Source organism: Colletotrichum navitas, assembly GCF_030913465.1.
Source record: "Colletotrichum navitas strain CBS 125086 chromosome Unknown LY79scaffold_30, whole genome shotgun sequence".
Taxonomy (NCBI): Eukaryota; Fungi; Ascomycota; class Sordariomycetes; order Glomerellales; family Glomerellaceae; genus Colletotrichum; species Colletotrichum navitas.
In genome coordinates this window covers 248,629-262,381 of record NW_026850576.1, presented here as the reverse complement: position 1 = coordinate 262,381, position 13,753 = coordinate 248,629, and the positions used below count along the sequence as shown (strand labels likewise).

Genomic DNA, 13,753 nt, shown 5'->3' with positions numbered 1-13,753 from the left:
GACCAAGTGAGCGACGCAGTCATTCAGTCAATGTAGTACTATACAAGAAAAATACCAATTGACCAAGATGTCTGGTTGAAGATGCAAAAATGCGCCGCGAAGCAGAAACCGGACGTACGAAGAAGGATTTGGCAGTGAACAAGCAAGCTTGCAGTCGTCGTGAAAGTATAACCGGCGGAACCGACGACGTGTGGTAAGACCCGTCGCAATTGGACCCTGCTGTGTTCAGGCTACGACGGTGGACGCGACGCGCCCACTCAATTAGAAGAGGTGGAGCGCGTCTCCAGGGCACAACGCGACTACAGCCAATGAAAGCGCTGGAAAACCAGGAACCACTGTACGTCAAACTCCTCTTTTGAGGCTAGTCTTCCAGGCTTATCGTGACGACAAGCTCAGATGCGACAAATCGATAATGATTGAGGCATTCCGACTGCACTCTTCATACGAATACTGTTGGTTTACCTTACCTTTCATAACTAGGTGGTTTAGCTTGCAAACAACGACGTCGCTCCTTTAAGCCGCCCGCACTCCCTTACCTGAGTTCTCAGCCGCCCCTTTGTTCTTGGATTACGGTCCTTTATTTGCCAGCACAGACCATTTATTTTTGCCAACAATCGTATCTTGCGGCAGGCGAAGCTGACCAGGCCTTGTGGCGGGTCATGGGCCTTGTAGCGTCGTAACGCTATTCAAGTAACTTTCTTCTGGGAAGGCTGGAAGACAACCGCTGCGCTACTCGCCGCGTCCTTGTGACCAACCGTCTGGCAATATGCCTCCTGGTTCGTTATCCCACGAGACTTTCGTGATCAACATCATAACATTGAGATAGCCCCACCCAACGAGCCTCAATGGCCCCCTCGATCTCCCCACGAAGCCCTTGCTAGCACACCAGGAGGCCGCGACCGCCTAAGACGTCTTGCGAATCGAACATCACCGTCTCCTTCTCCGCTGAGAAGGGGACGAGCCAATTCCACATTATCAATCCGATCGTTGAACCTACAAGACGAGATGGACGACCAGGAGGACGAGGACGAGGAAACACTCCAGTTGAAGTTGCAGGAAATACAGGCTCGGTTGAGGTTGAAGAAACTCCAGAGTGCAAGGGAGAGGACTGCGGGAGCTGTGTCTCCCAGGCGCAGATCACCACCGCCGCAACAGCAGAGGCCGGCATCAAGAGTCCTAGGGCTTGGCGCAAGTCGAGTGGCTCCACGGCCCGAGTCGCAAGCTGCGATCGAAGTTCCCGTTTCTCCCATTCGGAAGACGCAGCCCCCACAATCACAGACATCGCCGAGTCGAGTCCTGCTAGGCATCGACAAAGGTCTCAAGGGAAAGGATGTTTCGCTGAAACGAGCACCAAGTGTGCTGCGCAGGAATGCAAACTCTCAAGATGGACAGCAGTTCGGCGGTTACCTTCAAAGGTCGAGGACCCCGGCACCTCAGAGCGAGATTCAACGACCATTGAGTTTCAACGAGAGGTTAGCCGCGGCAAGGACGCAAGAGGTTGACCGTCAGGATTTGAGAGACAGGGTTAGGCAGGCCCGGTCTGCAGTGTTTGACATCGGACAGAAGGAGATTGAGCATTTCAAAGAGAAGGCGGTCGACCTTCCAGAGCAACCCGATGCTGCGCCGCAGTTCAGTAGGGAGGACATCCTAGGTGGTAAGGACAATCCCGAACATGGACAAAGGAAACTCGACAGAATACCTTCGCTGTCGGCGCCGGCGTCAAAAGACGACCATGATCCCCAAGGTCTCTATGAGCCCCCACCCGACTGGATGATGGCTGGGCAGAAACCCAAAAAGGTCGCGCCTGCAGATGTGCCCGAGGCCGAAGCGTCAGCTTTCGAACCATACTCTAGCTTTCATCTTTCACAGCGCATCCTTCCTCATCAGGTCTTGACAAGGACCTTGTCCGGGAAGAAGATCTTCCAAATGCCGGAACTGCTGCGCAAAGTCAAAGGCCCGGAGTTTCAGCTTCCAGATATCGAACAGGATATCGTCGTCTTTGCCATTGTGGCAAAAAAATCAGAGCCTCGTCAACACAAGCCCCGGCCAGACCAGAATGGGAAGCAGTCGGATAGAGGGAAGTATATGGTAATTACGCTCTGTGATCTCAAGTGGGAGCTTGAGTTATTCCTCTTCAACTCAGGGTTTACCCGGTTCTGGAAGCTCACGGAAGGTACGGTTTTGGCCATTTTGAACCCGACCATTATGCCACCACCGGTGGGTCGAGAAGCCACCGGAAAGTTCAGCCTGGTAATCAACTCTGACGCGGACACCATCATGGAGATCGGAAAGGCTCGCGACTTGGGCTTTTGCAAATCCGTCAAGAAAGATGGCCAGTTCTGCAACTCATGGGTCAACAAAAAACGGACCGAGTTCTGTGAGTTCCATACCAACGAGGCAGTTACCAAACAACGAGCGACACGCATGGAAGTCAACTCGATGGACTTTGGCGGTATCGGGGAAAAGCACCGGTGGAACTCGCGTGAACTTCGGAAGCCAGAACCTGAACAAAAGAAAGGCAAATACGACCGAGAAACACACAGCCATTGGTTCGCCACGAAGTCCATGAGTTCTGCGCAACTCATCGACGGAGCTCAGGCACTTGCAGATCGAAGAGAAAAGGAGGAAGGACTGAAAAGACGAATGCTTGCCCAAGAGCGCGAAAGAGGGATCATGCAGCGCTTGAGCAAGATCGGCGCCGGCGCCGGAAAGGAATACATGAAGCAGTCGGAACGTGCCCGCAACACCGCACCTGCGTCCGCCAGCGTGATCGAGGAGCGGCAGCGGGTCGAGGCAAGGAACTCGATCCTAATGGCTCCGAGGAGTAAGGAACTGGCGATCCATCTGAGCCCGATCAAACGCAAGAGGCCGCAGAGCGCGCAGTCCAGCTCGTCGATCGGGGCACCATCACTATCGGCAGCCACGGGGATCAAGAGCGGCTTCGGCTGGGGCGGCAACCTAAAGGACAAGCTGGCCAAGATGAAGGACGGCGACAAGCTGAGCAACGACAAGCCGCCAGTGCGGAAGAAGACGAGGTTCGTGACGGAGAAGGGGATCCGCGAGGCCGGGAGAGAGAGTCTAGGGGTGGATATGCCGCAGCAGTCGGTTTCCTTTGAAGATGACGATGACGATTTGATTATTGTGTAAAAGATCAGCAGCAGCATTTTATTGGGGTCTTGGGGCCATTACGGACAGGGAAATCGGTCGGGAGTGCACTCCCGTTGGGCGGGAGGTGCCTGGGTTTTAACAGAGTAATGACACCTAGAGGAGTTCGCCTGGAGCGGTCATGAGTACCCGTCACGGATTTTCAAGAACGGATGAACAGAAATCAAAGTCATATTTCCGATTCCCGAGCGATATCCATCGAGCATTATCGAGATAACTACACAACTATCTGTTTGTTTGTTCATTTCTCCTATAGAAAGCAGTTCGCAATCCATCTCCACATCTCTCTCCATAGCATACTGGTAGCAGCACAGCTCCCGCTTGCCAGAGACCCAGTGGCTGCAATGCCGTAGTCAACCGCTTCCTTGCTAGGAACCCGCCAACCATGATGTGTAGAACTTTCTCTGCGCCATCTGTTATCATGGGCGCGGAGCTGTATTCTGCGGTCCTTCGAGATTCTTTGGGGTCCAAAGACGCTCCCCTATTAAACTAGCGGATACGAGCGCCACGTTTGGCCGCAAGTCAGCCGGGCTACACTCCAAGCCGGCACCCCAAGTCTAGCCCCGGTCCTACTAGTTGCGTTAGTCTCCTCATGTTGAAGCCGCAGAGGCAGTTTGAGAAAGAGCGTAAAAAGTATAAGTTGTCCGGCTTAATGTTAAAATCCTAGAACGGCTAGACTTAGACGCCTTACTGCACTCTTTCAAGACATCTAGTAGCTAGATATCCATGTAGAAAGATATTAGAAGAGTATCAAGCACTGTAGCGGGACCCTATAGACAACCACTCTCGCATCTGCGTCTATAGCTGAATCAAACTTAAAGTCGTTGAATGAGCAAACGTTTACATTTAGCCCTGGATTGGCTGGGCCTAGTCTAGGCAATAAGTTCGTGAGGTGGACAGATAGGGCGCCGTCTTCGATACAATGCAGCTTGGCTGACTGGCGACTAAATCTGGCAATAGTACCTAGTAGCGCTAGGTTGGCAGGGAGCGTGCTCTTGGACCCTAAGAACTGTGTTTTGTGTGCATTGTCTTCAAGATATCCCCGGGCCCGGATGGTTATTGCCAAGACCCGATGGATCTGGCCCATCTCAGTCATCGGAATCCTTTGTTCCCAGATGCCGCATAAAAGTCTGGAAACCTGAGAAGTTCTATAGATCAGCGTTGACAGGCCGGATGACGACGCAGATGGTTGCGTTCTGTTGAAGCTTGAGGCTTGGCCCACCTTCATTGAGATACACCGGCATTATGAGTCCAACAGCCTGAATGCGCTGGGACGACAGTTCATAGTCTTGACCAAGCCGTGTTATGATGCTGGCTCTGACATCCGTCAGAGAACCAGTGCCGCGTAAACCGTTCCTTGTGGTTCAGAAGCAGCGACTCGAGAAGCCCCTGTTTCCAATCCGACTAAATGTATGTCCGCAGTGCAATAAATGAGTATATGCCAGACGCAAAAATGACTGCTGACAGTTTTTGGGCTGTCGAACTGTTAAGAAAGCAAAAGTCGTGCTCGGAAAAAGTTGTGGTGACCCGTCCGAGATGGACAAATGAAGTATGTTCAAGAAGCTATCGACATCAAGCTCACGACTTCGACACAGCGACATAGCTCGGCGGCCTGGCCTCTCTACTCCTCCCCCAGTCGGACTCCTTATCCCCCAACGTCAACTCCAATGTCTTGCCTTGCCCGAAAAAATCGTGGCCGATCCAGCTCCTGTTGTACGTCTCGCCGTCAAGCTTGGCACTCTGGACATAGATGTTCTTGTACGCGGCATCAAACCCCACGCATCTCACCGTCGCGGTCTTGCCTGTAGTGGGGCTCTTGATGCTGACCTCCTCGAAGAACGGCGGCGTGATGAGATACACGTCCTGCCCTGCCACGGGGAACAAGCCCATCGCGGAGAACGCGTAGAAGGCGCCCATGGCGCCCGAGTCATCGTTCCCGGCCAGTCCGCCGAGCGAGGAGTTGAACGACGAAGGAATATACTGGTGGATCCGCTCCGCCGACAGGCCCGGGCGGCCGGCGTAGTGGTAGAGATAGACGGTGAGGAACACGGGCTCGTTGGAAATGTCGGCCAGGGGTGAGGCATGGAAGTAGTTGAGGCGGGAGACGAAACCCTCGTCGCCACCCATCAAGTCGATCAGGGTCGAGGTCGAGTGCGGGACAATGCTGCGGGGGATTAGCTTGCCGGTTACTGACGGAGCAGATTGTGACGTGACTTACAACTGGTACTGCCAGATGCTCGCCTCGAACGTCTCGCTCGGGTTCGTTGTCAATGAGCAGAATCCGGCGAGGTTCGAGCAAGCTATTGGGTCTTGAAAGCCCCACGTCCCGTTCAGGTACTTTGGCTGGAAGAACCCGGTGAAATTCGTGTCGGCTCCGTTGATCAGAGACTTCTGGTCGGCTTTCCACAGATTTTGCCAGTTCATGCTCCGCGCCAAATACTTGCTATGGAGCGCATCCTCTCCCAAACCCCGTGCCAGTGTTGCGAGGCAGTAGTCGTTGTAAGAGTATTCCAGGGTCCTCGACACGCTCCTCGAGTTCGTGCCGAAGCCAACGGGGTCGAAGTCGAGGTACGGAATGTAGTGGAGGTTCTTCCAGCTTGTGAGTCCACCACGACCCTCGTATGACCAGACTGGTGGCTCGTTCTCGGCGTCTTTGGTAATTGCTTCGAGGGCTAGGTTCCAGTCTATCGAGGTCAGGTTCTTGACGTAGGCGTCGACAAGGACCACGTCGGCGTTGGAGCCTCCCTGCGTCCAGCCTTTGCACATGGACATACGGCAGTCCGGCAGCCAACCTTCGTGCCTGTATATGTCGAGCATCGAGTTGACCATCTGCGTCTGAGCGGCAGGGTCAATCACTGTGAGTAGCGGGTGTTGGGCGCGGAAGCTGTCCCACATGCTGCCCACTTGTTAGCGAGGTCTGTTTGGGGATAGAGGCCGGTTTCTTACCAGTAAAAGGAGTCAAAGTACGGGATACCACTATCCCAATACGGATTTTCACCGGTGTAGTTCTGAGGCGAGATCATGTTGCGATACAAGCCGCTCCAGAAACTCTTCTGAATATCTTCCGTCGCACCACCTGCTTTGATCGAAACTGGGCTCAGCTTCTCCCGCCAGGCGTCCTTGGCTGTCTCGACAAGCGAGTCAAAACTGCCCAGCGGGTCGGCAATCTCCTTTTCGGCGTTCCGGCACGCCTGATCGCTGCTCTTGAACGACACACCCACCCTGGCGGTGACGGTGTTGTTGGTCAGTTCCTTGAAGCGAACGAAGCCGCCGCCCTGGAGGTAGAACATGTTGAAGCCCCTGGTAATGAAGAGCTCCTTGGGCTCATTCCCAGCGCGACTGTTGACCCAGACCCCGGTATCGAAGACCTTGGCCCCGAAGAAGTCAACACAGTAGTAAAGCGCATAGGTCCCGGCACCGAAGCTTGGAAGAAAGGTGCCGTTGCCAAGCATTCGACCGGTAGGGGTGTCGACCGTCACGGAAGCATTCTGTCGACTGGCCCAGAGGTCGGTCAGGTCTAACAGAATGAGCGGGTGCTCGTCACCACTCGGAAACTCGAATCGCATGAGTGCCGCATGCTGGGACACTGTCATGTCGGCCTTCACGCCCGAAGTCAATTCGACGGAGAAGTAACCCGGCTCGGCGACGGTCTTGTTCGGGTCATATTGCGTCGCACGGTCCCCGATGCGGAAGCGACAGTTGTTGAGTTCGTCGCCGGGGCAGACCTGGGGGAAAAGCGGGAAATTGCCGAGGCTCGGGTTCCCCCCCGTTCCGCTGTCGTGAAGAATGCTGAAGCCGGTGATGTTGCTGCCGTCCGTTGAGAAGCCGCCTGTGTTTTGTCCGTCGACGTCGGCGACGGCTTTAGCGAGGCCGTAGGGTAATGTTGCGCCTGCGAAGACGTTGCCGCCATTCCGAGACCCAATCAAGGGGTCGACATAGGCGAGGGGGTCGAACGACTGACAGACCGCCGCCACCGTGAGGGCAGCGACTGGGGGGAGCAGACGCATTGTACGGGGTGCAGTCAAGTCGACTTGCGAAGGATTAGACCAGGCATGCTCAGACGAGGCGAGGCGAGGTGCTTTCTTTTATACAAATTGGCTTCGAAGAAGGTTGCGAAACCGATCAATGCGCAATTACGAATTTGAGGCCTTGATGCAACCTCATTCCATATGCCTAGTAATTATCATATGTGATTCAGCAAACCCTGCTCTGCTAATAAAACCTTAATGGTTGACCCCGCGGCTGTGCCAAGCTGAAGGTGGTATTACCTGGCCTGGTGACCCCTCGCGGGAGCTCTGGATTATCAGATAAAGACACCGGACAAACTGGCTTTGCCCGGATCTCCGACTGCGCGCGCACGCACGCACGCACGCACCGCAGCAGACTTCAGCGAGTGTCCGGCTCTGAAGCTCATTGGTAGAGCTTGAGATGCTAAATGCTCGCCTGATTGCACCCATCCATATCTGATGGCTGACTTGTTCGGTAATGGCATTTTGAGGGTTGTGTAGATGCGATGGAGGTGCGCTGTGGTGTTGGCAGCCCGTCTGCGAATGTTTGTTTCCTCGAGGTCTAGGTTGTTTGTCGTGTTCGAAACATGACTGTACCTAGGTGATCTAGATTACCTGCCTGTATGTACGTACCGTACCTAGCCTAGGTACCTAGGTGGGTATTGGTTGTACCTAGAGAATTACCGGGGTAGCTCGCAGGCAGAGTTACCCGCCCGCTATTATCTCCCCATCCCTTTGTCCTCTTTCATCCTCTCCAACGTCTATTCAATTATCAATATCAGCTGCTTTACGCTTTATGCTCACGGAATAGAATTGGGCCCTGCCCGCTTTCGTCCGAGCTCCGTTTCCCCTCCCTTGGACCAGACGAACACGAACCCAATGATTCGAATGCTAAGCTACCTGTTTGAAGGGGGCCCGAAACACTCCTTGCTCCAGCTTGGTTCCCAGGATATCGCCCCGTTTCAATGGAGAAGGACACCTGGATCCTTTCGATGCACTCGAATCTCTTCGCATGCCCTCATCTTCATATTCATCTTGCTTTAGTTCATTCTTCAAACGCTGTCCGTACATCAATTTGACTCTAACGTCTTCTCATGTCGTCGTCCCCTGTCTCGTGAACCAAGCTATCCAGAAACACGTTCTATAGCCAATAGCTGCCGCCGCAATGTTGGATATATACCAGATCAACCTTGCAGGTCTGCTCCTCGCCTGCGGCACGCTCTTCGCCTCGGGTAGCCAGGAGAAGCAAAATGTTGCCAAGAAGGATGAAAAGAAGGACACCAAGCAGAAACCCAAGCAGCAGGGCTCTCAATGGGCCTTCTACGTCGTCTATGCTCTCGTCATGGGCTCCGACTGGCTACAGGTCATTTTCACGCTCGCACCCTATCAGTTCTCGGGTCTTATACTGACGCACACGCCCAGGGCCCATTCCTCTACTCGCTCTACAAGAACGAGCACCAAATCCCGTCGGACCTTGTTCCGACCCTCTTCACCACCGGCTTCGTCTCGGGTGCCGTGGCCGGTTACTTCATTGGCTCTCTGGCCGACCGTCATGGCCGCAAGGCGAGCTGCCTCTTCTTCTGCGCCGCCTATGCTCTCTCCTGCGTCTTGACCACGATCCCCAGCGTCCCGTTGCTCTTCCTCGGCCGCGTCCTCGGCGGGTTGGGTACGAGTCTGCTCTTCAGCGTCTTTGAGAGCTGGATGGTGACGGATTTTCATGCCCGCCAGCTGGGTGACCAGGGCCTGGACCTGTCCCGCACGTTCGGCATGATGAGCACCGTCAACAGCATCGTTGCCATTGTGAGCGGCGTCGTGAGCGAGTGGCTCGTCTCCGCAACGGGGACGCGCAAGGCACCCTTCCTGGCCAGTGTGGGCTTGTTAGTCGTTGCCGCAGGGGTCATTGCTAGCAAATGGGTGAGTTACACAATCTCATTAAGTTTGCCAACCCATCTACTAACTGGCAGTAAAGGATGAAAACTACGGCTCAGCGGGCCAATCGTCATCGGAAGCATCAAGGAGCAAGAAGACCACCAGCCTCTGGTCCACCATGACCGACAGCCGCGTTCTCGCCATCGGCCTCGCCTCAACCATGTTCGAGGGATCCATGTATCTCTTTGTAGTCCTCTGGTCCCCCGTTCTCGTCTCGGCCTCGTCTTCCCCGGAGACCCTTCCCTACGGTATCATCTTCGCCTCTTTCATGGCCTCGACCCTCCTCGCCTCTCTACTTTATCCGCGTCTCCTCGCTCTCGTCTCTACGCCATCCCGGCTCCTGCTCTCAGTTCTTTTCGCCGCCAACGCCGTCTTCTTCGCCCTCGGCACTGGTGCACCGCGCGCGGAGCAGGTCACCTTTTGGCTGTTCTGCCTGTTCGAGGCCTGTGTTGGTCTGTATTTCCCCTCCATGGGGTATCTCAAAGGAAAGGTTGTCGACGACGGTGTTAGAGCACAGGTCTACGGCGTGCTTAGGATCCCCCTTAACGTCTTTGTCGTCGTAAGCCTTATGTTCAGCAGCGACGGGCAGGCGGGCAAGGTGTTTCTCGTTTGTGCCATGTTGCTCCAGGCGAGCTGCGGCGCTTTGTGGCTCATGGGTGGTCAAGATGCGTAGGCTGTTTCTGCCGTGGACATATTTCCAATGAAAGAGGACAAACAAAACTATAATGACCATGTTCGTGTTTGCAAAGAAGCGAGTTATCCCTCCAGGTCCACATCGCCGTCGCATCGGAATCTCGATTGCCACCCCGTCATACGTCCGTGAGCCGTTGTCACTGACTGACGTCTACTTAAGCGCCCGTAAGACACTATCACGGAACAGGCCCATCGGGCCGTCTAAGCACCACCTCACTCGCTCGCCCTGGTGTCGGGTCCCGTGGTGCCAGGCCTTGGTATTCTGGTGTTTCTGCCGTTGGTACCTTTCCACCACCACCATCAACAACATTGTCCGACGTTGCGCAGTGTGCAGGCACACCTTGTGTTTCTTGAACTGAGCGATAATGTATACCAAAGACCCACCCTCAGGGCGTGCAAAGAATCTGAACGTCACCTGATGGGTTAGAGAGGCACAACGCCAAAAAGACCGCCGTTTATACCACATTCTTCCTTCAACTTGAAATGAGTGCTATTGCGTACCATGGACGACTATCAGCAACTTTCGCAGCACTTGATCGCGATATTGGTTCAAAACAAACCAAAAAAGAAAAAAGAAAAAAAAACCCAAACCCCAAAACCCATGTATCCCATCATCCCGTATTCCTTCAAGGAAGCACGGTGTGCCGCGACCCGTGGATACTTCGTTATTGCCACAAATGGTTACCTGTGGCAAAGGGTCGCGCCAGCACGGGACGGATCAGCGCTGCACCAAGCGTCGGTAGTTTATCCAGGGAATCCGGCGGAACGACGTCTACACCCTCCACTTCGATCTTCAAGCTCGGGACGCGAGCCAACGACTGCGTTGTACCATCCAACTGAGTAAACTTGCGTTAGCGTACGCATCCTATCTCCTAAAGCTTGACCGTATGCTCAACGAGATCGTGGGTGCGGAGGTCGTACTCACGTTATTGATCACAACCTCTAGCCCGTCACCAATGATGCCTACCGCATTCTTCGTTGAAAGCCTGCTGACACCCACTGCCTCCACGCCTCTGCTCAGGGGAATCTCATCGTAACTCCTCCCTTGCTTGGGCATATCAAGTAACGTAAACGACCCAGCCAGCCTGCCCTTGAGGAAAAGCTGCACTTGACAGGGCAGATCTAGCTCACTCCTTTCAACCTCGACCTTGGCGAAGTACTCCCGTTTGGGCATCCCCTTGCGTCTCCTCAAGCCCCCGAACAAGTACCGCCTCTGCCACTGCTCCTGTTCCAGAGGGCCGTAGAGGGCGTTCACCGTCCTACTAACCGCCATTTTGGTCTCCCCCGGCGCCTGGTCCCAGAACCGCATTGGCGCGTACGTGTAGCCCCAGTCACGTACGTGTGTCACTGACTCACTGGTTAGAGGCCCACCTCCTGAGCCCATGAACGGCCAGATGGGGTACTGCGGCGTGACGGTCGTCCCGGCCGGAGTGGCGAACGTCGTGTCAGAGGCGTACGAGAAGTGCATCGTCGCGTTCTCGAAGTAGAGGGCTTGCCAGAAGGCGACGAGACGGTCAACATTGGCGTGATGGAGCCAGCTGGACGCAAGTCAAAAGAAATGACGTGGAGTGTGGGGGGTATCGCCACTTACAACAACGGTTCAAAGGCAGAGGTTGAGAGGAAGACCAGATCTTGGCCACATGCTGCTGCGACGTGGACTTCGCCATGGGGTCCTTCAAAGTTGGCACCCTGGTTTTGGGCCGAGACCATCTCATCGAAAGAGCGAGCCCTGACAAAGACATTGTACTACAAAACGTCAACAAGAAGAAGCCCATGACGCAGCCGCCCAAAAATCTCTCTCTCATCAATATTGACCGCGGGACTGGCGACTCACCACCTTCTCCTTCAAGCTAAAACCTGCAAGCATCTCATTGGCCGTGGCTGGATAACTCTCGCCATCCTTGACGCAGCGACTCGTGTGGTTCTCCCCGTTGAACGCACCAAACTGGCCATCGAGAGCCGACTTGGGGTATTGGAAACGGTAGAGAGGATTATGGACGATCGTGGCCTGCACCATGCCGTCAGCAGGCTTGTTGATGACCACGGTCGGCATTGCCGTCGCGGGTGGGACATGGTAGTCAGCGGCCCAGTCCCAGTACGCGATTCGTAGCCGTTCTGCGGCATCCATGTATCTCTTCCTGTGAGGTTCCGGGTAAGAAAGAGCGATGCGCTTGGCCTGGTGCACCAGAACCTGCTGCAGAGGGGTCAGGCCCCGATAATAGGAAGCGAAGTTTGTGATCGGTTGTACGAACCTCATAGAGCGAGAGATAGCCGCGATGCCAGGTCCCAAACAAGGCTTGCTTGGACATGTCAGTCGTGGTTGGTTTGGTAATGTTGATATCATTAGACGACGTACGTTGTGTGGACAGTATCCTGTGTGTGCCCCTGTCTGTGGTCCGCCGCCGGACCAAGCCATGTATGGCTGACCATGGATTCCTGATAGACTAAGCACAGTGAACAAGAACAACAGATTTTGCAGATACGAACCCGCTACTTGGAAGTATGATGTTGCATCCGTCTCATTTGCATCTTGCATAGCAATAAGAGCACCGATGTAGAGGTCCCTATGTTATCGTGAGCAACCATGGCCTCCTTACAAGCGCCAGTCTTACCACTGCGGCCCTCTCTCGTTGTATATACTGTTGATATTCCTCCGTACAGGCACCTCACCGGTCCGCATATTGATGCCGGACCTTGCCCCGACGATTGGAATCTCTTGCGTAGAGACAGTCCATCTCACGGTCGCCAGAACACTAAACACGAGTGTGAACTGAGGAGCAATCATTGTAACTGAGAGAAAGGTCTGCAGTCAACCTTGTCGGTAATAAAGAGCACGACAATAAAAATTTCGGCGTGAGAAAAAATAAGGAGGAAATAGCAATTCCTTATATATCACCCATCTGGGGGCGGTCAATTATCCTGTCGACCCAGGAATGGAGCAAACGAAGCCCGTTGCACCGTACCGTTTGCCCCGTACTGCCAGCAGCCTTGTGACTCGCTCAGCATGTGGAAAGTGAAGACTTGTAACGGCCCACACTGATGCCGTTGCGTGACATGGTGACGATATCAGTCCTCTCCTGGAACTGGCGGATGGGCCCATGGAAAGCTGGTGACGGGAGATTTCACTTACAGGAACGATTGTATGACTGCCTTTTTCAGATGTGGTACGAAGAGAGAAAAGGCTCCTGTCCATGTATCACGTTCAACCAAATCCGCGCTTCGCGTTGCGTCTCGGTGCGTACTGGCTTGTTCTGAGAATGGGGACCAGAGGCCACATCTGGAAGGGAACAGTGCCTTTCTCGCCAGACTCTCGGCAGATTTCGAATCCATATACTCGTCGGGTCGCTGCGTTCGTATTCCAACCTAAGCACTGGGGAACAAACGGAGCGATAATGGAGCGGTCAGAGCCTCCCTCTTTTTGGGCGCTTGGACAGCTTCCCCTGGTATAACCACGTTGATCGTCTGCCCGCTTGGCGCCGATAGGTAGCTTGCACTGCCAGCTACTGACCACAACCTACCTCGAGGTGTACAAAGAGTGCCATTCACATCGTTTACGCATAGTTGCCGCTCTTCCGAGATGCTAGTAGCCGCTGGTGGAACCGAGCGGACGAAGCCCATCTTTCATGGTTCGTATGCTGCTCTCCTCACCGCTTTCGGGCTTGAATCGGAGTTATACAGGTTTCCCAATACGGTATATGCATTGGCCAGTTATTCCCAGTCATTACAGCTCCTATGCTGCACGAAGCGTATGAAGTAGTCTGACGTGGCAAATCTGAAGTTATATAACCGCCATTAAAATGGCCTTCCTGACAAGATTACGAGATACAATGTGCTACTAACTTGCAAGATGCTGGTAAATGTGAGTGGTCGCCACTAGTGAGAGATTCGAGCGAAAATAGTGAATGCAGTATGTCGTCAATTTGATTGTGCGCCTGCAGAGTTGTGGCTGTTTCGCCAGA

At 54.2% G+C, this 13,753-nt stretch overlaps 5 protein-coding genes across 5 annotated transcripts; 2 read left to right on the top strand and 3 right to left on the bottom strand.

Annotated features, from left to right (window-relative positions):
- Positions 1–1,005: 1,005 nt before the first annotated feature.
- On the top strand, positions 1,006–3,147 carry LY79DRAFT_515558 (primase zinc finger protein; the record flags this gene model as incomplete). Its single annotated transcript, XM_060554727.1, has 1 exon — positions 1,006–3,147. One exon carries the CDS (start codon positions 1,006–1,008, stop codon positions 3,145–3,147), a length of 2,142 nt encoding a protein of 713 aa, XP_060414092.1.
- Positions 3,148–3,711: 564 nt separating this feature from the next.
- Positions 3,712–4,555, bottom strand: LY79DRAFT_215182 (uncharacterized protein). The gene has a single exon (XM_060551566.1). It carries the CDS (start codon positions 4,391–4,393, stop codon positions 3,905–3,907), a length of 489 nt encoding a protein of 162 aa, XP_060414091.1. The 5' UTR covers positions 4,394–4,555; the 3' UTR covers positions 3,712–3,904.
- A 188-nt stretch (positions 4,556–4,743) lies between these two features.
- LY79DRAFT_515589 (family 92 glycosyl hydrolase) lies at positions 4,744–7,172 on the bottom strand (the record flags this gene model as incomplete). The annotated part of the gene is made up of 3 exons (XM_060554730.1): positions 4,744–5,329; positions 5,384–6,061; positions 6,112–7,172. 3 exons carry the CDS (start codon positions 7,170–7,172, stop codon positions 4,744–4,746), a joined length of 2,325 nt encoding a protein of 774 aa, XP_060414090.1.
- A 752-nt stretch (positions 7,173–7,924) lies between these two features.
- Positions 7,925–9,866, top strand: LY79DRAFT_554349 (major facilitator superfamily transporter). The gene is made up of 3 exons (XM_060557851.1): positions 7,925–8,535; positions 8,595–9,086; positions 9,142–9,866. Exons 1-3 carry the CDS (start codon positions 8,338–8,340, stop codon positions 9,772–9,774), a joined length of 1,323 nt encoding a protein of 440 aa, XP_060414089.1. The 5' UTR covers positions 7,925–8,337; the 3' UTR covers positions 9,775–9,866.
- Positions 9,867–10,283: 417 nt separating this feature from the next.
- LY79DRAFT_649824 (uncharacterized protein) lies at positions 10,284–12,579 on the bottom strand (the record flags this gene model as incomplete). The annotated part of the gene is made up of 8 exons (XM_060562528.1): positions 10,284–10,630; positions 10,720–11,332; positions 11,386–11,540; positions 11,629–11,988; positions 12,047–12,094; positions 12,151–12,230; positions 12,282–12,358; positions 12,407–12,579. 8 exons carry the CDS (start codon positions 12,577–12,579, stop codon positions 10,460–10,462), a joined length of 1,677 nt encoding a protein of 558 aa, XP_060414088.1. The 3' UTR covers positions 10,284–10,459.
- Positions 12,580–13,753: the final 1,174 nt, after the last annotated feature.